This window comes from Diplodia corticola, assembly GCF_001883845.1.
Source record: "Diplodia corticola strain CBS 112549 chromosome Unknown scaffold4, whole genome shotgun sequence".
Classification (NCBI taxonomy): domain Eukaryota; kingdom Fungi; phylum Ascomycota; class Dothideomycetes; order Botryosphaeriales; family Botryosphaeriaceae; genus Diplodia; species Diplodia corticola.
This window is the reverse complement of record NW_017971483.1, coordinates 341,518-366,938: the sequence shown is the minus strand read 5'-3', so window position 1 is coordinate 366,938 and position 25,421 is coordinate 341,518. Positions and strand designations below refer to the sequence as shown.

General features: G+C 59.5%; 9 protein-coding genes across 9 annotated transcripts; 4 read left to right on the top strand and 5 right to left on the bottom strand.

The window, feature by feature from the left end:
• Positions 1-286: 286 nt before the first annotated feature.
• Positions 287-2,452, bottom strand: BKCO1_4000109 (cytochrome p450; the record flags this gene model as incomplete). Its single annotated transcript, XM_020275526.1, has 9 exons — positions 287-542; positions 662-843; positions 923-1,324; positions 1,387-1,497; positions 1,579-1,685; positions 1,737-1,921; positions 1,984-2,134; positions 2,193-2,337; positions 2,387-2,452. 9 exons carry the CDS (start codon positions 2,450-2,452, stop codon positions 287-289), a joined length of 1,605 nt encoding a protein of 534 aa, XP_020134407.1.
• A 443-nt stretch (positions 2,453-2,895) lies between these two features.
• Positions 2,896-5,046, top strand: BKCO1_4000108 (amino acid transporter; the record flags this gene model as incomplete). Its single annotated transcript, XM_020275525.1, has 10 exons — positions 2,896-2,946; positions 3,034-3,054; positions 3,106-3,154; positions 3,205-3,280; positions 3,341-3,531; positions 3,579-3,613; positions 3,665-3,785; positions 3,841-4,184; positions 4,245-4,367; positions 4,459-5,046. The coding sequence occupies 10 exons, from the start codon at positions 2,896-2,898 to the stop codon at positions 5,044-5,046; spliced, it is 1,599 nt and encodes a 532-aa protein (XP_020134406.1).
• An 897-nt stretch (positions 5,047-5,943) lies between these two features.
• BKCO1_4000107 (aldo keto reductase) lies at positions 5,944-7,269 on the top strand (the record flags this gene model as incomplete). Its single annotated transcript, XM_020275524.1, has 3 exons — positions 5,944-5,995; positions 6,057-6,780; positions 6,870-7,269. 3 exons carry the CDS (start codon positions 5,944-5,946, stop codon positions 7,267-7,269), a joined length of 1,176 nt encoding a protein of 391 aa, XP_020134409.1.
• Positions 7,270-7,734: 465 nt separating this feature from the next.
• BKCO1_4000106 (uncharacterized protein) lies at positions 7,735-10,841 on the top strand (the record flags this gene model as incomplete). The annotated part of the gene is made up of 2 exons (XM_020275523.1): positions 7,735-7,801; positions 7,858-10,841. The coding sequence occupies 2 exons, from the start codon at positions 7,735-7,737 to the stop codon at positions 10,839-10,841; spliced, it is 3,051 nt and encodes a 1,016-aa protein (XP_020134408.1).
• Positions 10,842-10,917: 76 nt separating this feature from the next.
• On the bottom strand, positions 10,918-12,584 carry BKCO1_4000105 (mfs multidrug transporter; the record flags this gene model as incomplete). Its single annotated transcript, XM_020275522.1, has 2 exons — positions 10,918-12,399; positions 12,450-12,584. 2 exons carry the CDS (start codon positions 12,582-12,584, stop codon positions 10,918-10,920), a joined length of 1,617 nt encoding a protein of 538 aa, XP_020134411.1.
• A 2,890-nt stretch (positions 12,585-15,474) lies between these two features.
• Positions 15,475-16,632, bottom strand: BKCO1_4000104 (casein kinase ii beta subunit ckb1; the record flags this gene model as incomplete). Its single annotated transcript, XM_020275521.1, has 1 exon — positions 15,475-16,632. The coding sequence occupies one exon, from the start codon at positions 16,630-16,632 to the stop codon at positions 15,475-15,477; it is 1,158 nt and encodes a 385-aa protein (XP_020134410.1).
• A 907-nt stretch (positions 16,633-17,539) lies between these two features.
• BKCO1_4000103 (zap1p) lies at positions 17,540-19,611 on the bottom strand (the record flags this gene model as incomplete). The annotated part of the gene is made up of 2 exons (XM_020275520.1): positions 17,540-18,084; positions 18,132-19,611. 2 exons carry the CDS (start codon positions 19,609-19,611, stop codon positions 17,540-17,542), a joined length of 2,025 nt encoding a protein of 674 aa, XP_020134413.1.
• Positions 19,612-20,426: 815 nt separating this feature from the next.
• Positions 20,427-20,893, top strand: BKCO1_4000102 (uncharacterized protein; the record flags this gene model as incomplete). The annotated part of the gene is made up of 2 exons (XM_020275519.1): positions 20,427-20,642; positions 20,756-20,893. The coding sequence occupies 2 exons, from the start codon at positions 20,427-20,429 to the stop codon at positions 20,891-20,893; spliced, it is 354 nt and encodes a 117-aa protein (XP_020134412.1).
• A 620-nt stretch (positions 20,894-21,513) lies between these two features.
• On the bottom strand, positions 21,514-25,149 carry BKCO1_4000101 (pre-mrna-processing atp-dependent rna helicase prp5; the record flags this gene model as incomplete). The annotated part of the gene is made up of 4 exons (XM_020275518.1): positions 21,514-22,657; positions 22,709-24,633; positions 24,688-24,972; positions 25,030-25,149. 4 exons carry the CDS (start codon positions 25,147-25,149, stop codon positions 21,514-21,516), a joined length of 3,474 nt encoding a protein of 1,157 aa, XP_020134415.1.
• Between the last annotated feature and the right edge of the window lie 272 nt (positions 25,150-25,421).

The window sequence follows — 25,421 nt, the reverse complement described above, 5'->3', positions numbered from 1 at the left end:
CGTAGGCCGACCGGACGACAACAGAGCCATGGGGGCCCGGCCTGAGATCCAGCGCACCCATCTTTCGGGCCGCCCGCCAGCTCGACGCCTCGGTGGATCTTGTCGCTCGGGGGGATCATGGACGAACCAGCACGGCTGCACGCCCAACGAGGACGAGGGTCGCATCATCATGTCGATTGTCGAAGCAATGATTTACTACGCAATTCTGTGGGCTTCGCGCCCCGCACGGGGCCCACCCGCCCAGCTCGCCTCGTCTTGCTGCCTTGCACCCACTCGTGTGTTGTCATCACTCCTTTCTTTCGTCCAGCACCACCAACAGCTTCTGCGTCGGCGCAGCCGCAACCCACTCGCGCCGCCCCGGCAGCTGCACCGGCTGAAACCCGCTCGCACTCGTCGACATGGCCCGCAGCAGCCCGCGACTCTGCTGCTGCTGTTGCTGTTGCTGTTGCTGCTGCTCCGGCGAGAGTGACTTCGCGCCCAGCCGGATGCGGAAATTACGGACGACGTGCGAAACGGCGAGGTACAGCTCGTAATACGAGAAACTTATGCCGTTGTACAGGCTAGTCAGCTTTCTCTCTACCCAACACACTTTCAAAGCTGTGGAGATTGGGGTTGTCAAGGGGTGAGGGGGAGGGGAGTAATGGCGTCTTGGAAGACTTACTGCGCACCGATGCAGACATTCGGCCCTTTCGAGAAGGGGATGTAGTACTTGTCTCTGAGCGCGAGCCCGTCTCTCAGCCTTTGCCCGTCCGCGCTCAGCCATCGGTACGGATCGTACTCGTCCGGGTTGGGGAATGCCGTCTTGTCCCGCAGGTACCAGATCGGGGACGAGCTCACGATCGTCTATCGTACGAGGAACCAGTCAGTCTAGTCCGCGACGGGCATTGTGTACTCGGATTGAATCAGAACGGACGGTACATACTCCACCGGGGATGAATTTGCCACACAGCTCGACACCGTCGTCGGGCACTACACGAGGCAGCATGGCGGCTGCCGCGCCCGCCCATCGTATTCCCTCCTTGACGCAGGCCTTCAGCCTCGGTATGCCCTCGAGGCCGCCCATGTGCTCCGCGAACCCGTGTCTAGCGAGGTCGTCGAACAGTTCGTCTTGGTACTGCGGGTTGTGCGCCAGCGCCCATAAGATGTGCGCGAGCGACGCCGATGTTGTATCAGTGCCAGGCCCCAGCATCTCTTTGGCCTCGGAGAGCGCGCTCTGCGGCGCCAGCCCCGACCTGACCATGACGCGGATGAAGTTCGGACGACTGCTGCTACTGGGTAACTTTGAAGTCGGCTGGTTGGCTTGCAGTCCAGCTGCAGAAGACCACTGGGGGCGAACGGACTGTTAGCATGTGCAGAATCGGGCTGCGGCTGCGAGATTGTCCCTACGGAATCGAATTCAAGCATAGCACGATGGTATATGGTGTGCAATCCGGTGGCGGCAAAGACGAGATTCTCCAACCTTTCCCAGACGAGGCAGAGACGCGGGAAGTTCGTGATCTGGTGACCTGATCAGTGCGTTGCTTATCCTCCGGTTTCTCCTTTTCTTTTCCTCTTGCATGTCTGGGACGATGCGCTTACCAGCGGCATCCAGGTTGCCTTTTCGTCGTTCTTCGCTACCATGGGAAGCTCCTCCCCCTTTGACCACGAGGATATGGCGCCGACGACGGTGCCGAATCCAAATGACGCTGCATGTCGGTTAACAAAACACTCGAGCCCAAATCACTGGAGCTGCATACAAACTATGTCTGCTTCCAAAGCTCGACATGCAGGTACCAAATCGACGGGCCGGCCGCGGCGCTGTTTCAAGGCCGACACGAAAATGTCAACCTGCTGCAGCATCAGCTCCGTCAGATTGTCCATTTTGCTCAAATTGAACAGCTGGCCCATCAGTCTCCGGCGTTTCGCATGCTCCTCGGCGTCACTGCGAAAAAATCACAAAATCAGTTTTGATGGTCGGGCACTGTTCAGCCAGCGTCCTCGTACGTGATGGAGAAGAGGGCGGGGTGGCCATCTTGCACGAATTCGCCGTAGATCCGGGGATCCTTGGCGAACTCGCTGCGGACTTTGTGCACCAGGTCGTACACGTCCAGGGAATAGTACGACACCTCGTTCGGGCCAATGCGGACCAACGGGCCTATTCGGCGGGCTCAGTATCGACTGCCAGATGCCCACAGACGGCTTCGGGCACTGACCGAGCTTTTCGTGCAGGCGTGGGAGCGCAAGTGTGATGTTGCCGAAATGCTCCTGTGGGAAAGCCCATAGCAGGCGCGAGAATGGCGCCAGAACACTGGCATTAGGCACGGCCCTCAGCGAAGAGAGGTATTTCCTCTTGATGCCCTGATGGAGGTCAAAGTTGCGTCTTTCTTCTCCGTGGCATGTGACTAACCTCGACAATGAGAATTGTGAAGAGCAGCAATATCGCCACGTAGGCAGGTGGCCATGCTAGACTCATGGCTCTGTTGCGGATGAGTCTACTAATAGCGTCTAAAGAGATGACATAGAGGCGCCCTTCTATGTGGTTTTCTACAAGCGCTTAAGCAGCACTTGGCAAGCAATTGCGTCAGCCGCGCTTTCTGGCGGTCATCGTATCCCACGCCCTTTACGGACGAGAATCCGTCGGGGAAAGGGCCAGTTGCGAGCATCTGATGTTTGCAGCGGTTGTGATTGGACTCCGAGATCGCAGCTTTGCCGAGCGAGGATCTGAGGCCGAAGGCGCGACCGGGGCGCGTCAAAATTCGTGCATGACGCAGACTCCTTCACCAATTGCGTGCTGCTCACTCAACCACCCACATTATCACCCGCATCCGCACCCGTTCGAGCGGCGCGAGAGGGACTGGATCAACCGACGTATCGACAAGCTTCGCCGGCGCTGACGTTGGACCCGGAGCCCCCACAATGTCCCAGCACGATGCGGACTTGGCGCCGAAGCGGGGCGAAGAGCCGCTCGTCGAGGAAGCCGATTCCCAGGACGCCGAGATTCTGGCAAGCCGTGCCTGCTTTCCCTTGCATGAGTCTTGCTGACCGCGTTGGTAGCGCCACCTTGGCTACAAGCCGGTACGATGGTGCCGCTTTCAAGACTCCGAGACTGTTTCCTGATCCGTGCAGGTGTTACACCGAACATACAACCTCTTCCACAACTTCGCCACCACGTTTGGTAAGCTCTTTGGCTGCTGTTGAAGCGCCCATCAGTGCTGATCAGCTCAGCCGCGCTGTACTTCATTGGCGGTGTGCGCGTGACATTTAGTACTGGAATTGCCGCGGGCGGGAACCTTGCTTACTGGTGAGCAACGTTAACGCCTCCCGTCTCTGCGACCTTTTGGTAACGAAGTCTTCCTCCCAGGACGAGCTTCATTGTCACCTGTGTCTTCACCTTCATAACAGCAGCCGTTATTGCCGAAACATGCTCCTCCCTTCCGTTGGCTGGATCCATCTACCTGTGGGCTGCCGAAGCCGGTGGCCCTCGCTTCGGTAGACTCTTTGGATTTGTTGTGGCTTGGTGGAGCACAACGGCATGGACGACCTTCTGCGCCAGTAAGCCGTCCGCAGTCCGAGCATGCATCTCAGCTGACATGGCCCAGGCAACACTCAGGCAGCGGTCAATTATATGCTTTCTGTAAGCTGATGTGTCCAGCTTCAATTGCTTGCCATGCTGACCTCGCCGCAGGAAATCGTAGTCTTCAACGTAGACTTCCCCTCCGATGCATCTAGCGTCAAGTTCCGAGCCGTCCAATGGATCTGCACCGAAGTCCTGTTGGCCGTCGCTGCCATTGCCAACCTCATCCCTCGCAAGTCGCCCCATTCAACTGTCTTGGCCTGCGATGCTAACGCGGACCGCAACAGCCCGCTACTTCCGCTGGGTCTTCTACGCATCATCCTTCACCGTCGTCCTTGACTTTCTCATGAACCTGATCTGGCTGCCCATCGGCACCGCCAACACGTACGGGTTCCGCTCGACTCACGATGCCTTCATGACGACGTACAACGGCACCGGCGCCCCTGCCGGTTGGAATTGGTGTCTCTCTTACCTTGCCACGGCCGGCATACTCATCGGCTTCGACGCCTCCGGCCACATTGCCGAGGAGACGCGCAACGCCTCCATCTCCGCCGCCCGCGGCATCTTCTGGAGTACCGTGGTCAGCGGACTCGGCGGCTTCGTCGTCGTCATCTTATTCCTGTTCTGCGTCGTAAGTCTCAACCCGGCCGCCTCTTTCGACCATGGCCCGACTAACACGTCGACGCGACAGCCCGACGCCGACACTCTCTTCTCCTTCGGCGGCGCCCAGCCCTTCGTCCCTCTCTACGCCGTCATCCTCGGCAAGGGCGGCCACATCGTCATGAACGTCGTCTGCGTAATCGCGCTCTGGTTTGTACGTCTTTGCCTCTCCACCTTCCCCCCCCCTCCCCAAAACCCCACACGTCGTTCTAACTCCAATCTCTCTCTCTCCGACGCACACACAGAACACAGCCATCGCCATCATCGCTGCCTCCCGGCTCGTCTTCGCCGTCGCCCGCGACGGCGTCCTCCCCTTCTCCCCCTGGGTCTCGCGCGTCGACCCCGCCACGGGCCAGCCCAAGAACGCGGTCCTCGTCGTCTGGGGCGTCGCCGCGCTCGTGACGTGCAGCATCCTGCCGTCGGGCGTGGCCTTCACGTCGCTCGTCTCGGCCGCGGGCGTGCCGTCGGCGGCGGCGTACGGCCTCATCTGCCTGGGCCGCCTGCTGCTCACGCCCAAGACGTTCCCGCGCCCGCGGTGGAGCCTCGGCGCCTGGAGCAAGCCGTTCCAGGTCGTGGCCGTCTTTTGGAACGGCTGGGTCGTCGCGGTGCTGTTCAGCCCGTACGCGTGGCCCGTCAGCGCCGAGACGCTGAATTATGCGCCGGTTATTATGGGGATTGTGACGGTGTTTGCGGTGCTGAGTTGGTGGGTCGTGCCTGCTGAGCGGTGGTTGCCGAGTCAGCGGATTAGGGAGGTGTTGGAGGCGGATGAGAGGAGTCCTGGTGGTACTATTGCTGGTGGGTTGAGGGAGGGGGAGGTGGAGCACGTGCGCTGAGGATGGGTTTGTCGGATTGGTTTTGTGGGATTGGAATATTGTGGGGGGAGTGGGGAGGAGTGTGGATGTAAAGAGATGGTATATATTTGGAGATTTCGGGGATAGGTGGGAGAAGTGTGGGCATAAGAGATGGTATATAACTGGAGATTCGGGTATAGGCGGAGAATTGTGCTTCAGCCTGATTAGGCAAATCGGAGATGGCGGATGCCGTAAAAGGTAGTGTGAGTGTCACGAAGGGCTGAGAATATACATGATACTTTCTTGCGTAATCCGGGTTTAAGCGACTGCTTAGCGTATCGTGCTACTGATTGCTTATAGTTCGGGTGTCGACGTTTGCTGCCGCATGCGGACAGTACCATCCGATCGGTACTGCGCGACGTTGCGACCCGGAAACCCTATTTTTTTTTATCACTGCACCAAACAGCTTCAGGATTAGCACATGACGTTGTCGATGTCGTCAGTCATACGCAGGGCGAATACTACGTAGGAGACGGGAGGCACCCAACCTCCAGCCTACCGCACAAACGTACGGACGGCAACACATCCCAACGGAAGGCGTTAAGAGCTTAATTCCACGACCCCCAATGCGCGACAGCGCGCGTGTGTAACCTTGGTCCGCCGTGCTGGGTTGGTGGGTGTATCGGTGTTAAGTGGCGGGAACACGCACGATAACTCCGTGTTCGGTGAGTAGCCCTAGGTAGCCCAAACTAGCGCTTCCTTTCCCTCAAGCTCGTGATATATAAGAGAACGACGTGGCCGCATTGGCTTTTTTACCATCATCAATTGGTTGCAAAGGTAGCAGCTTTCTTCTGCTCTCGCATTGAAGAAAAAAAAAAGAAGGGAAAAGAGCCGGATTTTTTTCTCTCGTTGCCTCAATTCACACCACACAGTCAATCGATGCCTCTGTTACACGGCAAGGAAGTCGGCCCCATCGGCTTCGGGCTGATGGGTATGTATACATGAATCACTCCACGCCCCCCTCACCACCTCCAATCTTGACACACACACAGAGAAAGAGAGAGAGAGAGAGAGAGAGAGAGAGAGAGAAAGAGAGAAAGAGAGAAAGAAAGAAAGAAAGAACCTCACGCTAACACCACCACCTCCCCATCCCACTGCAGGCCTCACCTTCCGCCCCACGCCAGAAGCGCAAAGCTTCGCGACGCTCGACGCCGCCCTCCGCACGGGCTGCACGGCGTGGAACGGCGGCGAGTTCTACGGCCCACCCGACAACAACTCGCTCACGCTGCTGCGCCGCTACTTTGATCCTGCGCGGCATCATGACGGGCAGCAGCACCAGCACGCCGCCGACGCCATCGACGCCGCCGACGCCGTCTCCCTCAACATCAAGGGTTGCGTGCTCGTGCAGCAGCAGCCGGGCGGGCAGGGGCCCGGGCTGAAGATCGCGACGCGCCGCGCCGACGTGATCCGCAGCGTCGACGCGTGCGTGGAGATGCTCGGCGGCCCGCGCGGGGGGAAGAAGATCGACGTCTTCGAGCCCGCGCGCAGGGACCCGGAGGTGCCGTTGGCGGAGACGCTGGGGGCGTTGGCGGAGATGGTGCGGGAAGGGAAGATCGGGGGCGTGGCGCTGAGCGAGGTGAGCGCGGCGACGATCCGCGAGGCGGCGGGGATGGTGCGGGTCGCGTCGGTGGAGGTGGAGCTGTCGTTGTGGCAGAGGGAGCCGTTGAGGAATGGGGTCGCGGAGGCGTGTGCGGAGTTGGGGATTCCGATACTTGCGTAAGTACTACTGTCAAGTCGTTATGTGGTTTTTTTCCTGTTTGGGTAATTGTTCGTGGGTGGGAAGCGCGTGCTGATTGGTTCTGCAGGTACGGGCCGGTGGGCCAGGGCATGCTGGCGGGCAAGTACAAGAGGTTCGAGGACGTGCCCGAGGACGACTACAAGCGGAGGGGCGGGTTCCCGCGGTTCCAGCGCGAGGCGTTCGAGAAGAACATGGAGCTCGTGCGCACGCTGGAGAGGTTTGCGCGCGGCAAGGGGTGCACGCCGGCGCAGCTGGCCATCAACTGGCTGCTGGCCCTCTCCAGGCGGCCCGGCATGCCCGTCATCATCCCCATCCCCGGCGCGACGACGCCCGAGCGGGTCGAGGAGAACTCGCGCATCGTCGACCTGACCGACGACGAGATGGACGAGATTGACAGGATCCTGGAGAGCTTCGAGGTCGTGGGGACGAGGTACCCGGAGCACAGCATGCGCATGATGGACACGTGAAGGATTTTCAGGCACACGCGGGCCTGGACTGGGCGGTTTGGTGTGCGTTGTTTGCGGCCCCGGGAGGCTGGGTTTTGGCCCGGGTTTTTGGCCCCCAGCATGCAGCCCCATGCAGCCCCATGCCGGCCTGCGAGGCGCCCCTGCCGCGCCCCGCACAGCCGTGGGCCGCCATTCGCCTGCCCGCCCGGCACCCGCCGCCGTTTCTGCAGCTAGCAATGCCCTAGTTACATTCAATGAATTGCTGGTCAGCACAATCACCACAACCGGCACTCTGAGCCCGCACTGCACTCTCCGTTCAAGGATGAGGCGCTTTGAACCCAAGACTTTGCTGTTAGCTGCCTAATATCCAGCATGGGGCCTTGAATCATGCCACGCTGTCTCCGCAGCACAGATTAAAAGCCCTGCAGTGCCGTCGTCCACGCCCGCTGGCCTCCCATCTCCCGGCCGTGCAGTGCATTTACGACCATGCTGATCCCTCTCGCTGCTTTGCTGCTCGCCTCGAGCGCAGCCGCCCAGGTCACACCAGTGCGAAGTATGCCGTCCGAACGAGTGTCGAGTGATCAACGCAGGTGCTGACAGTCAGTGCAGCCGGCGGGCCGTACGCAAACGCGACAGCGGCCTACCCGCCAGCCCCGACGACGGTGCCGGGGACATGTGAGGCCAACTGCACCTACTCGTCCGCCTGGGCCCAGGCGTTCGGGTGGACCAAGCGGACGTCGTGGGCGGGCACGACGACGGTCGAATACGCCGTCGAGTACCTCATCATCAACAACCGCACAAACACCACCCGCACCTCGACCTCGTACTTCACCCTCCCGGCCGACATCACCGCCCTGCCCACCAACACGGCCGGCACCCGCACCCAGGAAATCACCCTCTCCGCCCCCACCGGCGCCCCCGGCAACTGGACCACCTTCGTCACCACCATCGTCTACCCCTCGCGCTACACGGCCTACTCGTCCGGCTACACGTGGTGGGGCGAGGTCGCCACCACCGACGCCGCCGGCGCCTCCGTCTGCTCCTGGGCCCCCTACTACTTCTCCGGCACAAAGACCTACCTCACCACCGAGCGCAACTTCCTCACCACCAGCACCGGCCCCTTCACAGACTTCGCCACGCGCGCCTCGGGCGCCTATGTTCCATTCATCACCCTGCAGCCCCTCGGCGACGACGCCGCCCTGCCCGTCGACCCGAGCGACCCCGCCGGCATCGACTGGGACTTCGACACCGAAATCGCCGACACCCACGTGCCGGGCATCCCCACCCCCTACGCCACGGACGCCGTCCCCCTCTCGTGCACGACCGGGCTCGTCCCGCTGCCGCCGGGCCAGGACTACGAGACGTCGACACAGGCCCCCGTCGGCGTGCTGACGTCCGTCCAGTTCCTGACCATGACGAGCACCCTGCACGAGGATTCGGGCCCCGCGGAGTCGACGTCGACGACGGAGCCTGCGCCGGCCGTGTCCGGTAGTAGTGGTGTCGAGGGGCAGCAGCCATCGACGACGACGACGACGGAAGCGACGACCGCGCCGCCTCCGCAATCCCAAGCCGATTCCGACACCTCTTCACCCGCGCCGCCGCCCGCAACGACCGAGGCCACGGCGCCCTCGCCATCGCCATCGCCATCGCCGTCTACCAGCAGCAGCAACGACGGCCTCGGCGTCATCATCTCCCTCATCGCCTCCTCCGAAGCCGCCCAGCAGTCCTCCGGCCAGCAGCCGGTCGTCACGACGACGACGAACAACGCCGGCGGCAACGACGCCCCCGCCACCACCAGCTCGCCCTCCCTCCCTGCCGTCGTCGTCCCCGTAACGGGCAGCAGCGATGACGCCGCGGCACCCACCGCCAGTTCCCCCGCTCCCGTCGCGAGCGAGACATCGGCGGGCGACAGCGGCAGCGGCGGTGCAAGTGGAGGTGCAAGTGGAGGTGGAGGCGCAACTCAAGGCCCCTCCGGTTCCTCCACCACCACCACGAACGGCGGCGGTGGCGTCGTCGTCGTCGGCTCCGCAACACTGTCTCCCGTCTCGCCGGACACGTCCAATCCTCCCGCCACCGCCGTCCCACCTACCAACAGCGGGGACGCCGGGGACGCCGGCACCAGCACCAGCAGCGCCAGCGCCGTCGTCGTCGCCATCGGCGGCCAGACGCTCAGCACGGCGGGGCAGAGCGTGACGTTGAGCGAAGGAGAGGGGACCGGCAGTACCGCCGCTTCAGGCACAACAGCGGGCGCGAATGATGCGCCGACGTCGCCGACGGTGGCCATCCTGCAGACCGACGCGGCGGGCAACACGGCGCTCGTCGTGGGCGGGAGCACGGTGGTGAGCGATGTGGGCGGGGCGTATGCGACGGGTGTCGCTTCTGCTGTTTCTGCGGCGGGTGCTTCTGCTGGTACTGCTGGTACTGCTGCTGCTGCTACGGCGGCTTCGGCGGCGGTGGTGATTGGTGGTACTGGTACTGGTACTGGCACCGGGGGGCAGCAGCAGCAGCAGCAGCAGCAGACGGTTGAGGTTGTCGGCGGGACGGCAGGGAGTAGCGGTTTTGTTGTCGTGGGAGGGCAGACGGTGGCGGTGGGGTCGGGGGCGGCGTCGGCGACGGTCGGGGGCGAGGCGGTTGGGGCGCAGACGGATGAGGCGGGCAGGACGGTGGTGGTGGTTGGGGGGACGGTGGCCGCGACGTTGACTGCTGCTGCTGTTACTGCTGCTTCTGAGACGGGTGGTGCTGCTGCTGTGGCGACTGTGGGAGGGGTGGTCGTGTCGGAGGGCAGCAGTGGTGGTGTTGTGGTTGTTGGCGGCCAGACGGTGGCACCGGGCGGGAGCATCACGCTCAGCGGCGGGGATGTCGTGGAGGTCCAGACGGATGCTGGCGGGGCGACGCAGGTTGTGGTCGATGGGGCGACGGCGACGTTGGCGACGGGTGGTGGTGGCGGGGCTGTGGCCACGGTGGGAGGAGTGGTCGTGTCGGAGGGCAGCAGTGGTGGTGTTGTGGTTATTGGCGGCCAGACTTTGACGCCGGGGCAGACGACGACGCTCAGTGGGGGGGATGTCGTGGAGGTCCAGACGGGCACCGACGGGGCGACGCAGGTCGTTGTTGACGGCAGCACCGCGGCGCTGGTGCCCACGGCGGCAAGCGCGGTGGCTACGTTTGCGGGCGAGACTGTGAGCGTCGGCTCCGGTGGCGGCATCGTCGTCGGCGGCCAGACTTTGACGCCCGGGCAGACGACGACGCTTGGAGACGGAGAGGTGGTTGGCGTCCAGACGGGGGCAAGCAGCGTGACGGAGCTGGTTGTCGACGGCTCGACCGCGACGCTGGCGCCGAGTGGCGGATCCGGCCTCGGTGGCCTCATCTTGAGCGGCTTGGGGGCTACGTCTGCGAGCGACAAGGTTTCTTCGAGCTCACGCGTCGTCAGCTCGACGAGGACGTCGTCGGGGACTGGTGCGGACCAGACTGCGAGCAGCGAGGCTACTGCTGGAGCGGCAAGTTCGACCGCTGGAGGAGCTCGTGGGGTTCAGGCGGGCAGTGAGGTGGTGTGGATGATGCTTATCAGCACTGTTGTGTTTCTCGTGGAGGTGTAATGAGACCGGGTGGCAGTAATGTTGACGAGGGATGAAGTTTAATGATTATGAGTAGTCTAATTGTTTGAGCTGAGCCTCAGTCTTGGGCCATTTCTACAGTGTCTTCTCTAGTGATGGCTTCGGTTTGGAATGCCTGGCGCCCTTCATCCTCGCTCTCGATAGACATATCCTTGATGAAGACGGTAGCCAGCAGCCCCACGCCGGCAACGACGGACAAAGCCACGCAAATGGACCTAAACGACGCCGCATAGACCTTGCGCAGCGCCAGCAGGTCCGCCGGCGAGAGGTCGTGCTCGCGCAGGTGCGGGATAAATCCCACCGCGTCTCTCGCGCCGGAATCAAAGCCATCAAGGTCCGCGAGGCCGCTGTCGCGCAGCAGCGCCGCAAACCTGTTGGAGAAGACGGCAGAGCCGATGGCGAGGCCGAGCGTCATGCCCAGCGAGCGGAAGAAGCACAGCGTGCCCGTCGCCACGCCCGCGAGGTCCGCGCCGACGGCCGGCTGGACGGGCATCGCGAGCGCCGGGTACAGCATGCCCAGCCCCAGGCCGGCGGGGACGAGCAGCGCGCGCCCGGCGGTCACGCTCGCGTCGACGGCGAGGAGCGTCATGGCGCCGGCGCCCGACGTCGCGAGCGTCCAGCCGAGCGCGATGCCCCAGAGGTAGCGCCGGACCGCGTCGATGAGGAAGGCCGTGAGGATGGCCGCCGGCGTGGCGGTGAAGGCGAACGAGAAGCCGTCGACGGCGGACTGGAGCGGGTCGTGCCCGAAGACGCTCTCGAAGAAGAGGGGCGCGTAGTAGAGGATGCACCACATGGCGATTCCGTGCAGCAGGGAGCCGAGCATCGTGGCCGCGAGCATGGGGGTGTTGATGACGCGTGGCGGCATCATCGGCTCCTGGGCTCTGCTCTCGGCGAATACGAAGAGGACGAGGCACGAGCCGCCGATGACGAGCGAGACGATGGTTCCGGCACTGTTCCAGGCAATGGCGTTGCCGCCACATGTCAGGGGGACGAGGAGGAGCGTGACTGCCGCGATGAAGAGGGCAATGCCAATCCAGTCCACTCTGCGCAGCTTGCTGCTGGCGGAGCTCCTGTCCTGTTGCAATGTCAAGAAGAGTGGTATCAGTACCATGGCGATGCCCATGAAAGGTAGGTTGATCCAGGCGAGCCACCTCCAGCTGGCATACTGCGCAAGAGCTCCGCCGACTGGAGGGCCTACCGCTCCCGCTGTGGCCCAAAAGAAGGACAAGATGCCAAGATAGAGCGGTCTTTCTTTGAGCGTGGTGAGGTCTGTAAGGATGACCTCGGACAGGGCTTCAAGCCCGCCCCCGCCCATGCCCTGGATGGTTCGGCCGGTGATGATGGCGGCTGGAGAGCGAGCGAGACCGAAGACGATCAACCCCGCAGTGAAGAGGACACAGCAGAGGAATAGGACTGGTTTGCGGCCAAAGATGTCGGAGAAGGCTGTATGCACTGGTTGCAGGGCGACGGATGCGAGCATGAACGAGATGGTCATCCAGAACGACTCCAGGCTGGTGGCGCCGACGTCTTCGGCTATGACCTACGTATGTCAGCTGTGACTACCTGTATCTGCAGGGCAGGAAGATGTACAGGCAATGCATTTCCAAGAATGGTGGCATCAAACGCGCTGGAAAAGGCCACAATGGACAGGGCCGAGAAGGCCATGACGAAGCGGAATCGCCCTTTCGAGCGCACTCGCGTTCCGGTGTCTCCAGTAGCAGCCATGTCTCCGAGTGCGGCTTTTGGACAGTTCGCATTCTTCCACAACTGCAGTAACAGCTGCCGCCGAGTGGTTTTTTTATGTAGGCTCGCGGCAGTTGACTTCAGCTTGGCTAAACAACAACATGGACCCGGGGTTGACTAGGGTACCAGATTATGGGCCGTGAATAACTCTCCTGCTACGTATCGGCAGATGCGCCACGTGGTCTCCGCCGTTCCAGGCCTTCGGACCTCCACCTACCGGGTCGAGTGGCTGCATGTACTGCTTCAGCTGCGGCGGGGGATGGAAGCCACATGCTTGAGCACTCCATGGCAGTTACGGCAAGAACCAGGTAGAACAAATAACGGCCAAGCTGACGGCTAATAACCCCGCAGCGCCAGTGGTGTGATTTCACTTTACCGCAGAAATAATGCTGGTAGCATTCAACCTTAATCTCTCAAATCGAGATATGGTCTGTCTTTTTCTCAACCCGTCTATTTGACCCGGCAATCCGAACCCGATGCGCGGGTACCGTTTGAATCAGGACTTACGCTTGAAATTTTCTGAGACTGCTAGGGCCCCCAAGAAAGTCTACTGTCAACTTGTCAATAATGAAGAGATTGCGAGTTGTTGCTACTCCGATCTGTTCAACCACTGTGTCCGCCCTGCATTGTCCGCTCCTGTGTGTGACTCTCAACTTAAAAGAGATGCTGGCTGCTGATAACACTAAGCATTTGATTCCCTGAGAGCTCTTCAACTGGCGCCGCGGCAGACTGGTTCCGTGCAAGGTCAATATCGTACTGACGGAGCGGCTTGATGAAGAAGTCTGGCGGCCTGACATTGCCGTCATAGGTGTTTTCAGGCAACCTTGTCGTGTTTATATGGCCAACAAAAAGGGTGGCACTACTTCTAAACCCTTCTGAGATGCTGTAGTTCAAAAGACACTAAATCGTTTATGATATATCGGAGAAGATTGAACACAGGTCGTACGTAGTCAGGGTTGATACCGTCTTATTTTTACTCGTCATGGCCTGTCGAACGAGACGAGACGCTCAAACCCAGCCATCACCGAGCGGTAAAAAGAAATTTCACGGTATTTCTATTCGCAAAACACCGCGGTATTAAGTTCAGTACGTAGTGTTAAGCCGAAAAGGCGGAGACAGTAGTGCCAGTTAGTAGTAACCACCTACATAAACCATATTACTTTCTTTACACTCCCGCTTATGAGCGGGCGATCTTTCGTAACCTAACAGATTTTGATAACATATAATCCTTTATTTATATTAAACGCGGAATATACAGCTATCAAAAGCAACATACCGCCTCCTCGCTCCTTTACAAGAGGAAAGAATCCGTATCATGGCCTCCACTTAAGCACGCCATCCACCCACGAACAGCCCCAGCCTCTGCATACATGTTCCGCTGCGTTGGTATCCCCGCTCCAAAATACTCAAACATACGTCGAACGTGCAGTTCCCCTTCTGAACCGTGTGCCTCGTAAATTATACTAGCATTCTCATCTACTTTTCCTCTTTCTCACCCAAGATGGGGACAAAAATCCCAGCCTTGCTCCCATACCTCTTGGAAGAAGTCCTGGACATGTGTGCGCCGCCGACGTTCTGAGACGTGCAACGTCCGGCCTCGTCCGAAAGATGACTGCCGCAGAATCGCAGCCTCGAACCAAGTCTATGAACTTGACTAAGTGACTTCAGGTCGCTGCAATACCCCTAGTCATGGCTGACGATGGAGGATTTGATCCCAGCGGTGCTTGGTGGTAGCGAATGGGAGACAAGGTACAGCTTTGTTGTTGGCAGCCCCCCGACGTACTCGCAACGTAGTAATCTTCCTCTTTCGCGGGAATCGTGTAAATTTTGGATCGATGACATTTGGGGAGAGACTTGCGGATTGCCCGCAAGTGACCTTGATGGGCGAGTTATATATACCTGGCCGAGGCTAGTGTGTGTATAGCAGCTCTTGAGGAAATGTTGCCTATGTAGAAACCGACTTGCATGCGCGACAAATGGCTTTATGGGCTGTACCAGCCAAACATGCAGCGTGTGGAGTCTTGAAAGCTGATTCGCCATCTGATGTATATATATATTTTCTTCGAGCAATCGGGAAAGAATTATCAAAGTAGCTATAGCTCCGTCCCAAACAGATACCAAATCTTCTCTCCTCTCTTTCAAGACTACCAAAGGCGGAGAAGGACGAAGATGGGGACAGCCTGCCGGTTCAATTTCCCGTGTTCTTGACGTTGTCGGGGTGGGTTCAAGCTGGTTTGGTTTCAGGGATGAAAATATGGGGGATGATGGCGTATAGGCTCCCTGAGCTTAAGGTTGTTGTTGTTGTCGTTGTTGTCGTTGTTTATTGTTGGGTTTCTCAAAGGCAAAAGACGACCAAACCGTGACGTAAACCAAAACGAAAAAAAAAAAAAAACATCAGCGCCTTGATGCAGCCGTCATGCAGTCAGTTCAAGGGAAAGGTGCGAACGAACAACAACTCATCGCTCTTCAACAACACGCATCAGCAGCAGTACGAAGTGTTTTTTTTACCCAGGAGAGAGCGCAAAAACGGCCTGTTCCCCATTTCCGCGCGAGGCATCGGATCTCAGAGCAGAAGGTGAAGAAGAAGAAAAGGCGGAGAGGTTGGAAACGGAAAAAAATGGGTAACCTGTCATGTCACTAAAACGTAGAAAAGCCAAAACCTCGGAAAACCCTCGACGCTTCCCCCCTCTGTCATCGTTCTTCATCCCGCCTCTGTTGTTGTTCTCCTCTGTCGCCATGGCCCCCCCTAGCCTCCCAGCCCATAGCGGCATCCATCCCGAGATATCATATCACTAAGTCGTCATGACCGACCAATCAAGTTTCTTGTTCTCGTGTTCCTCCTGTAGGATGTAGGGAATATCCGACCGACCAATCAGCCACCCTCGCCCACACCATTGGTATCCATCGGGCTCCCTCTACCCCCGGCCGCGACCACGCTTCCATTCGCAGTCCGTCTCCTCCGCGCGACGGCCTTCTTCCTCGGCGTGGTGACGGGCACGCCCTCGGCCGCCGCAGCGTCCATCATGGTGCTGTCCTCGACGTCCTCCTCGTCTTCTTCTTCTATGTCTTCGACCAGCTCCCGGCGTCGTTCGTGGAAGATGTGCGCCTCGTCCAGCTCGTTGACGTCCGAGGGGCGCAGGCGCAGCCACTTCATGCGCGGGCCGCTGCGCGAGCGCTCGCTGACGCGGAAGCCGTAGATGCGGGGCTCGTAGATGCTGCCGTCGCCGAGGCCGGGCGCCAGGTTGGACGGCGCGACGCCGTTTATGGTGGCGGGCTGGGGCGGCAGCTGACCGGCGACGATGGACGACGACGAGGCGGTGCGCGACTTGCTGTTGGAGGCTTGGCTGGACGAGTCGGCGATGAGGTGGTGGTCGTCGCGTTGGCGGTCGAGGCGGGGGACGCCGATGTCCAGTTCGGGGAAGGTCATGAAGAAGAGGCAGCCGAAGGTGGTGCCGAAGAAGGCGCCGTCGACCGTCTGGAAGCGCGAGTTGGGCGGCGTGTAGACGTCCAGGCACGAGGGGCAGAACAGCTTGACCGTCTCTTGGCCGGGCGTGTCGCTGCAGCCGACGGGCAGCACCTTGGCGCCGTTGCAGTGCACGCGCGGACATACGCCAAAGTGTTGCAGCTCGTACTTCTCGGCCATCTGCTGGATGCCCGGGCGCGAGGTGATGTAGCGCTGGTGTATCAAGCCGTACAGCAGCTCGGCGCTGCTCTCTATCACGCTGATGTCCGAGTGCATGCGCAGATGGCGGCGTTCGCTGCGGCGGTAGCCGACGGGCTTCTCGTCGCCCAGGATCTCGTCGTCGTCATCGTCGTCGTCCTCCTCATCTTCGTCTTCCTCGTCTTCCTCGGGCTCGACGTCGAGAATCATCTCCAGGGCCTCCTTGTACATGGGCACCTGCGACTGCAGGCCGGTCAGGTTGAAGTCATCCTCAATGAAGTCCTCGGACACCTCGGCGAAGTACTCGTGGCCGAGCAGGTTGCAGAAGGAGGTTATCCACGACTCGGCGACCTGCGAGGACGAAGACATGGCGCGGGTTCAGGGGGGCGGTCGCGTGGTCGGTGGTTGGGTGGCTAGGAAACGGGCAGGCACGGTGCCTGACGGTGAGTGATGGCGGCAGGCTCAGCGTAGTGCGGGAAAACGCGGCTCATAGGGTCGCTGCCATCAATCGCGGGGGCTGAGGGCAGCAGACGCGCGTGGCGGTTGCGGTTGTGAGGCTTGATCGCTATGTCGAGCGGGTGTTGTGGCAGATCCAAGGTTGGTGATAGCGGCGCGGGGCCACAGTCTTTGGCGGCGTTGGTGGTGCAGCCCGGGCCTCAAGCGAACATCGGCCTGCGTCACGTGCGCACGCCGCAGTCTGGATCCGGCGGCCACGACTTTCGCTAGACCGCACCGCCCTCCTGGCCTGACATGTCTGACAGCTTCAGACAGCGCCGAAACTCGCCTCTGCCTCCAACTCACCCCTCGACTCTTGGTAATGGCCTTGATCCGCCATCACTATCAGTCGGTGTGACGCAGGCTACGGTCGAGTCTCACCAGTGACTGCCGCTACGAGCTCCGACCACCCAGCGACCCGGTTACTTCTTTGCATACCAAAGTCTAAACAGCAGGAATGCCCTTTGTTTAGACACAACAGCAGTCGTCGTATTGATCTCTCCTTAGCGATGGGTATAGGAACTAAATGAGCAGGGCTTTGTGTGCTCTCATGCTTTTTTCTTTTTTCTCCTCCTCTCGGCCGTCAAAATCGAAGAAAACAGCCGTAAGGTCATGAATTGGGCAATAAGCCCGTCCTGCCAAACCCCCCCAAATGCATGTCGAAGCCGTGCTCAATGGAGCGCTTCCTTTGAGCAAAGCTGGACTCTAAAGTCGCTCGAGAATATGCAGACAAAAAAGATAGAAAAAAGCAAAGGGAAAGAGAAAGGGCCAATGTAGTTTTCTACGCGGCAATGGGCTCTACCGACTCCGACTCGCTCTTCACATGCTGTTCCGCCGTCTCGCTGCGCTTGGTCCTGTTGCGCGATATCGGAGCTCTGCGGCCGTTGGCCATGACGCCGGCTTGGTCTTTGACGACAGCGGCCTTCTTGAATTTTTTCTGCGCTTGCGAGTTGCTCTCCAGCAGCTCAGGACAGTGACCAGACTCCTTGAAATGCTTGCGGATGATGCTCCACTCACTCGTGACCGATGCTGTGCAGCCATGGTGCGGGCACTTGTATTCCTTGCGGCCGTGAACTCCATTCTCATGCTTCGTCAGGTTCGACGAGTCGGTGCAGCAGAAAGAGCAGAGCTTGCACTGGAACCTCTTCTCTTTCAGATGGGTGCCTTGAATATGGCCCTTGAGTTGAGTTGCCGTTGCGGCGGCGTAAGTACAGCCTTCGTAGTGGCACGCATGAGGACGCTCGCCCGTGTGCGTGTTGTGGTGATTTTCCAGAGTTTGTGCGGTGTTGAAACTCTTGTCACAGTATTTGCACTGGAATCTTTTGTCTGCGCCCCGTTAATTCTACTCAAATGACTCGGCGGGATGCACTTACACTTCGAATGAATGGCAAAGTGCCTTGCCAACTTGCCGGATTGCTTGAAATCGGTACTCGAAGAACAGCCGTGCCAATGACAGCAGTACTTGCCGTCTAGACCTTCGGTATGATCGTCCTTCAGGTGCTCCGCCAAGTCCTTCGCAGAAGCAAACTTCATGTTGCAGAGTACTGGCTGGCCATCTTCCGATTTAACGTTGGTCTGCCAACGGCATATATGCTCGTGGTCCTCAACGGATTGCGCAACGCCCAGCCCCGTGGGCATGTCCACCATGATGTCACTTGAGCCAAACAACGACTGTTCGGCATGTTTCAGGCGTGAAGTCTCTCGAGCCTTCTTGCACGGCGGTTCAAAAAGCGAGTCGACCCCCCTGAAGCCCATTCCACGGGGCTCATATGGTTGAAAGAAGCCATTCAAGGTGGGTCGTTGGTGGGGACGAAGGGGGAGGTGCGGATCAGGAGAGGAGACGACGCTTCCTGACAGACTACCGTGGTCAATCGATGAGCTGCCAAGAGTGCGTGTGGAAGTGCTTTGGCAGGAGTTCATCGTATGATGTGGGAGCGTGCTCCCGAACATGTGGTCGTTTAGCTGCGCTAACCGACTAAGCTCCTCAAGACCCGACGATCCGTGCTGACTCGTCGGGTTCATCTGGGGGTAGCATGGCGGAGAGGTGTTCTCATAATATCCATTCGAATGGTATTGAGGTAAGTTGCATTGATAGGCTTCATGGGAGTGAGCGTCGTAACAGTGAGGGATGTGATGGTTGGTGCTCGAGGCCCCGCCGTTCATGGAGATCCAGTTCTGGAGCTCCTGGCACAGATGCTGGTTGCTTGTGGTGTGACATGTGGGGCCGTGGTTCTGTTGGCAGATGTCGTGGTCGATATGGTCACCGAAGTGTGTCGCACAACGTTGACTTTGCTCGCACGAGCTTGCTCTTGGGCACGGCTCCTTGTAGCACACCTCGTCGACCAAACACACGCCGTCCGGGCACGGCGCAGCGTCGCAATCAGCTCCTGTGCAGGAACCATCCCAGCACACACCCTGCAGGTCGCAGTTCGGATCTACGCAGGCATCCGGGACCGGGCAAGCCTCGTCTCCGGAACAGGAAGGAGAGCATGCGTCCCAGAACATGCCTTCGCAACGGCTATCTGACGAGGAGTGAGGAGCTGCGAAGCTGCAAGTGGCCTCGGTGCATATGTCGGTAGCAACGGTCGTCAACGAGGGGATATGGCGGCTCGCTTTCGGGCTGTTCTGGTGCAGAGAGGGTATCAGGCAGGCCTTGTGCCGGTGTACGTCGTCGTGAGTGCCGCCATTGACCAGCAGATGCTGCGGGTTGACGCAGATAGGGCGGTGGCATTCCGCCGTCTCGATCTCGCAGCCGTAATTCTCGACCATGTGGCGCTTCCAGGCGCTGGCGGCCAGAACCTCGCCGTCGGAGTCGCGCTTGGAGCCGGCCAACCGAGGCGACGGCGAGCACATGGCGAGGGCCGGGGTCCGGTGAAAGGGAAGCAAGCTTCGTTGTTCTGCAGCCATGTTAGCCTAGGGTCGACGCGTCGGGCTCGTTCTGTGTGCCTGGCCAGCTATGATGTCGTGCGGTGGAAGGCTCCGTTAAGAGTGATGCGGACATGGGCCATCAAGGTGTCGAGAATGCGAAATTCGGAAAACTTGCCTTAACACCAGTGAGCCGCACCCTGTTTCCGCCAAATGAGGTGGGATGCGTGTTTCCCTAGCGGTAGGGGTAAACCGAGCCCGCAGAGCTCGCTCGGCGGGGGGGATTGCGAGCGCGGGCGCCTGAGGCAGGCTGAGGGCTGATGGGCGTGATGGGTGGTTTGCGAGGTGTGGAACCAGCGAATCCATGGCGAATCTTTACTCAGCGCCGCGCCCGCGCCGCACATGCCCGGAAAGCCGCGCCCGCCCCCACCTCGCGCCTCGCAGCCCAGGCAGCCCAGCAATCGCGCGCGTGGGCCACCCTCTCACGTCCACCACCTCTGCCTGCCCCGCGCGTCCGTCGGTCTGCACGGCAGCTTCGTCATTCCTCCGGCCTCCGACGATCGCTGCCCAGCAACCCGGCACTGCAGCCAAGCCAGCCTGCCAACGCCCTGACGCGCAGCACGCACGCCCGGCGGTGTCGCTGTCTCTCTTCTGCTGTTCCGTGTCTACATATACTACATACTTTCTCCGCTGCTGTTGCTCCTGCCCCGGCCCTGCTGACAGAGCCTCCTCCCCTCCCCCCCACCACCTCCAAGTCCCCACACCCCCCGCCCCCGTCGTCCTCCCCTGCCGCACCCACTATCATGGGAAACCTCTGCGGAAAGGAATCGAAATCCGACAATTTCGCCGGCCCCGGCCGCACCCTGGGCGCCGCTCCCGCGCCCTCGGACAACGCTCGTGCATCCATCCCCGCCGCAAAGAAGAGTGCGCCGCCGCAAGGCCCCGGCCGGACGCTGGGTGCCGGGCCAGAGGCAGGCGGCGACAACGACCCTCGCAGTGCCGCCGCAAGAGCTGCTGAAGTGCGTCTCCCCCTCCCCTCCCCTCCTTTCTGCCCTGGTCCTTGCAGCCTCGTCCGCCATCACCTGGCGCGCCAATCATGCCGGCTATCGCTGACTTTTGACGTTTCGAACAGACACGGGCCGCGAATAACCAGGCCAAGACGACGAAGAACCAGAAACTCACCAACCGCGCAGCATTAGAGGAGGCCAGCTACGCCGAGCGAAGGCAACGCGACGCGGATGAGATGGCCAATGCCAGGGCTTGGAATTGAGCTACGTGTCAGATGCCGCTGCTTGCAGTTTGGATGTTGAGATCAGCCCTGTAATTACTGATTTGTGCACATATAGTTGTTGATACGAAACATTACGTCACTCAGCAGCATTGGGATTCCCTTGATTTGTTCTTGGGGCTCTGGAGAGCTCCCCGAGATTAGCCACTCCATGCTATTTGACCATTCCGACATGCACTCTGTGACTTGCATCAATTGTATTACTATAGGAGGCTGTCTACGAACTAGCTGGCAATGGCTGGGCAGACCAGGCTGATTGGCGATCTCCTATTGATATTGGCAAGCTGTTCATCGATCCTTGCCGTTCCTTCTGCATCTCCCGGTGGTTTTGGTTGTCCGGCAAAGAAATCCGATCATCATTGTGCGAGATCCACGTCAAAGCCTTTGTTGGAAATGCTGGGGACAGGTAGAGATTATGCTGCAAATGGACACGTGAGTCGACTGAAGCCATCGCAAGCAGACAGTCGGGCGATGACGCCCGGGACACCGGTGGCCGTCTTTCACGCACTCGGATCCTTTAGAGTTTAGGTCAGCGCAGCAGTCTCGAAGTAACAAGGAAGCTCGTAAAAATCGGGGGCTTCTCGACTGGGTGCACACCTCCTCTAGACGACGTTGTACTTTCCAGTTGCGCCGCGCGTTTCGGTATCTTGAGAAGCAACAGTGCCTTCCTTGAGCAAGCGCATCAGTTCCCTCATCGCGTTCTGGACAACGATTTCCGTGTCGCCTTCCACCAGAATGTAGAGCTTGGGCGGCTGCTCGGGTCCGGGCGTGTCGCCCTTGGTGTAGAAATTGCCCTTCGTAGTGATCGACGTGCCCGTAGCTTCCAAGATCTTCGCGACATTGGTGCGGTTGGTGACAGCCCAGCGAGCCTTCTGAGGATAATCGTTGATCTCCAGCGTGGCATGGTAGGCACCAGCATCGGGTCCCTTGTTGTCAATAGGTTGTCCAGGACGCAGTTGGTTGCGTTGCGTGAGCCGGCCGTCGATCTTGCTTGCCGCTGCGCGCACCCGCTCGAGAGGATCGTTGGACTTCGTCTTCGATGCAGACGCCTCCGGCTGCTCCGTCTTATAGACTTTGATGGGTTGGTTGAAGTTGAAGCCCCCGGCGCTAGCAGCCGGCTTGGCCTCTGTGGGTGTCTGAGCCGCCTCGGATGTCGTTGGAGTCCTTGCCTGGACCACAGGTGCGGCCGCTTCCTCTTGCTCCTCATCATCGTCCTCGTCTCCATCCATCATCTTGTACTGGCTCTTCTGCGCCTTCCTGGCAGCCTCGTGCTGCTTATCATAGTGATCAAGAGATTTGCCCATGAAGCCCTTTTTGCTCATGTTTGACCTGGTGCCCTTTGCCTTTTCTGCAATCTCTGCAAGATTCTCGGGGATTGGCAACTTGGCGTAAGTGAATGCTTTGGCAATCTCCCTCGCGCGCCCAGCTTGGCGCGGTGAAATAAAGGTGATCGCCGTGCCCTTGTTTCCAGCGCGCCCCGTACGACCCGCACGATGGACGTAATCTTCCAAGTGGTCAGGGGCGTCATACTGGATGACAAGCCTCAGTTGTTTGACGTCGAGTCCACGAGCTGCAACACTGGTTGCGATCAAGATGGGAATGGCGCCTTTCTTGAAGTCCGAAAGCGCCGAATCGCGATCGACTTGGTCCTTGGCACCATGAATAGAGTCGCAGCTATAGTACTTCTTCAGAAGCAGATCAAGAAGTTTATCGGCAGTCTGTTGGGATTTCACGAAAATCAGGGTCCTGATCAGGCTTTAGCGTCGTCTAAAGATATATGGGGAGTTTTTGACATACCTAGAATCATCATCCGACTTGTAAAAGTCACCAAGGATACCAAGCAGGCGGTTGAACTTATCGTCCTCCTCGACAATCTCGATGACCTGAGTGACTTCAGAAGCAACAGTAGACCTTTCGCCAACAATGACTGTGACAGGGTCGTTCAGCTGTTCCTTGGCAATCAACTCCAACTGGCCGGGGAAGGTAGCACTGAAAAGCACTGTCTGTCGCTTCGGACGCACATTGGACAGAATCCTACTGATCTGAGGCTTGAAGCCCAAATCGAACATACGGTCTGCCTCGTCAAGGACAACATAGGTGACGCGGGCTAAATTGGTAACGCGCCCGCTGTTCGCTCCGAGGAGTTCGATCAAACGGCCCGGTGTGGCAATGATGATCTCAGCGCCCTTCTTCAGCTCAGCAATTTGATCTTTGATGGGTGCACCTCCACCGCAAACAACTACGCGGAGGTTCAGTGCTCTGGCGAACGGCCGAGCTTCCCTAGCAATCTGAGCGGCCAGCTCACGAGTGGGGGCCATAATCACGGAGATGGGGCCATCGAGTGGCTTGAGGGAGTCTTGATCCATGATGTGGCGGAACATGGGCAAGAGGAATGCAAGCGTTTTACCAGAGCCGGTCTTAGCCACAGCAACCAGATCTCTACCGGACATGATCGTAGGAATTGCCTGAGCCTGGATAGAAGTGGGTTTGTCGAAGTCGAGATGCCTCAGGACGTCCAGCGTTTTGAGGCCAAGGCCGCACTGCGCAAAGGCGGATATAGGCTTTGGTATTTCGCGACCCATGACCTTAATACCATCAAGCTCAAACCGGAGACTAGAGACCGCATCCTCGTCCATGGCAGCCAACTCCAAAGGCTCGGTGTAAAAGTTGAACCTGACGTCCTTGTAGCTCATCTTTTTGTGGTCGACTTGACCGATGGTCGCCTTGGCCTTCTTCCTAGTTTCCCTTGCGAGAACGTCTTCAGGATCCGAGTCAATCGCTGCTTCCTGGGGGTCATCATCATCACCGTACATGGCGATGGGTTCCTTTTGTCCAGACTTCGACATCGTCTTCGTAGGCCTCTTGGGGGCAACTGTGCTCAATCCTGACATGAATGCATCCAATGGGTCTACATCCTCTTCGTCGCCTTGGACGGGTTGAGGTGCATCGGTCATTGCAGTGTCTGCTTCGGGTGTCTTTGCGAGTTGCATGCGTTCCTCGCGCTTTTCTGCGGCAGCACGAGCGGCAGCAGCTTGCTCTTCTTCTGTGCCTCCATCAGCCATGCCTGTATCGTCATCACCAGAGTCATCAGCGCCGTCGAGCTGCTCAGCCTCATCGTTCTGGACAGCAGCATCGTCAAGGTCCGGGGTCGGAAGCTTTTCGAGCTTTTTGCGCGTCGATTCTTCATCTTCTAAATCCAGCGCTTTCTTCGCTCCGGGCTTCTCGGTATCCGCAGCACGCGGCCCAAACCCAAAGCCGCCAACGTTGCCTTTAGCTTTGAGCATGGAGCCCGGCTTGGGTGCCTGACTCTGGATGGTCGCGGCTGCAGGCTTCGTGAAAGGAACGGCCACGTCCCCTCCAAGGGCATTGGCACCAATGGTGCTCGGGCCGGTTGCTCTCTTTGCTATCGCCTTCGGGTCAAACTTTCCAGTGTACTGCTGCTTGGGAGGTGAGGTGCTAGTGTCCTGTGCAGGTGCCGGTACAGGTGACAGTGCCGGTGCAGGTGACTGAGGAGAAGCGACGGCTGTCGGCGATGCCACAGTCTTCCTATCCATAGCCTCTAGGATCTCGCGGGCACCTCCCTTCAGCTCTTGCTCTTTCTTCTGTGCTTCAATCTTTGCCTTCCAAAGCTGGGTTCTCTTGAGGCGCTCGGCTTGCTTGCGAGCTTCAGCGCTTTCCGCTTCTGGAGTTTGGGTGTCGGCGGGCGTGGACGAAGGCGGAGCCTGGGTTTTCAATGTTATCTGATCTAATGCAGACATTCCAGAACGTAGACTTACATCGGATGGCTTGTTAGATTCCTTGGACCTAGCTGGGCTGGGATCGCGCCTGGCAGTGCGCCTCGAGTCGGTGGAATCGTCCCGGCGTCGCTTCACACGGTCTCTCGAGTCATCACGTCGGCGGTGATCGCGAGGCGGCGAGCGGTCGCGCGACCGCTTTCGGTCACGGGAACGATCGCGGTGCGGGCGGTAGCTACGGTCGTCACGGCCGCCATAGCGACGGTCTCGGGAGCGGTCCCGGCGCGGGGGATCATAGTAGTCGCGGTCGCGTTCACGGTCGCGCCTCTGCGGATCACGGTCAGTATGCGCAAAGCGACATGTGGCGCGAATCGCCGAACTTACAGGAGGACTGCGGGAGCGCCGACGATCGCGGTATGAGTCGCCTCTGCTGGAGTACCGATCGTCGCGGCGGTACTTGTGCGAACCTACGGGAGTTGGTGAGCGAGTTGACGGCCGAGCCATGGCAACGAGCCCAGAGGCACTGTGAGCCGTACGGGAGCTGTGCAATTGTTATGAGCAGCGGCCACGCCAGTGCGGAGGTTGTGTTGGTATCGCAGGGCCACACGACGATGGATGGTTGAAGGAGGGTGGTAGCGGGCCAAACGACGCGGAGCAAGAAGTTCGCTGAGGAGCGCCGCCCGCGATTCAGGTTGCGCTAGCGGCGCGGATCGCCCCCCGGCACATTGTTCGGCCGCGCCGCAGATAAGCCGATAAGCTGGCGCTCGCAAAAAAGT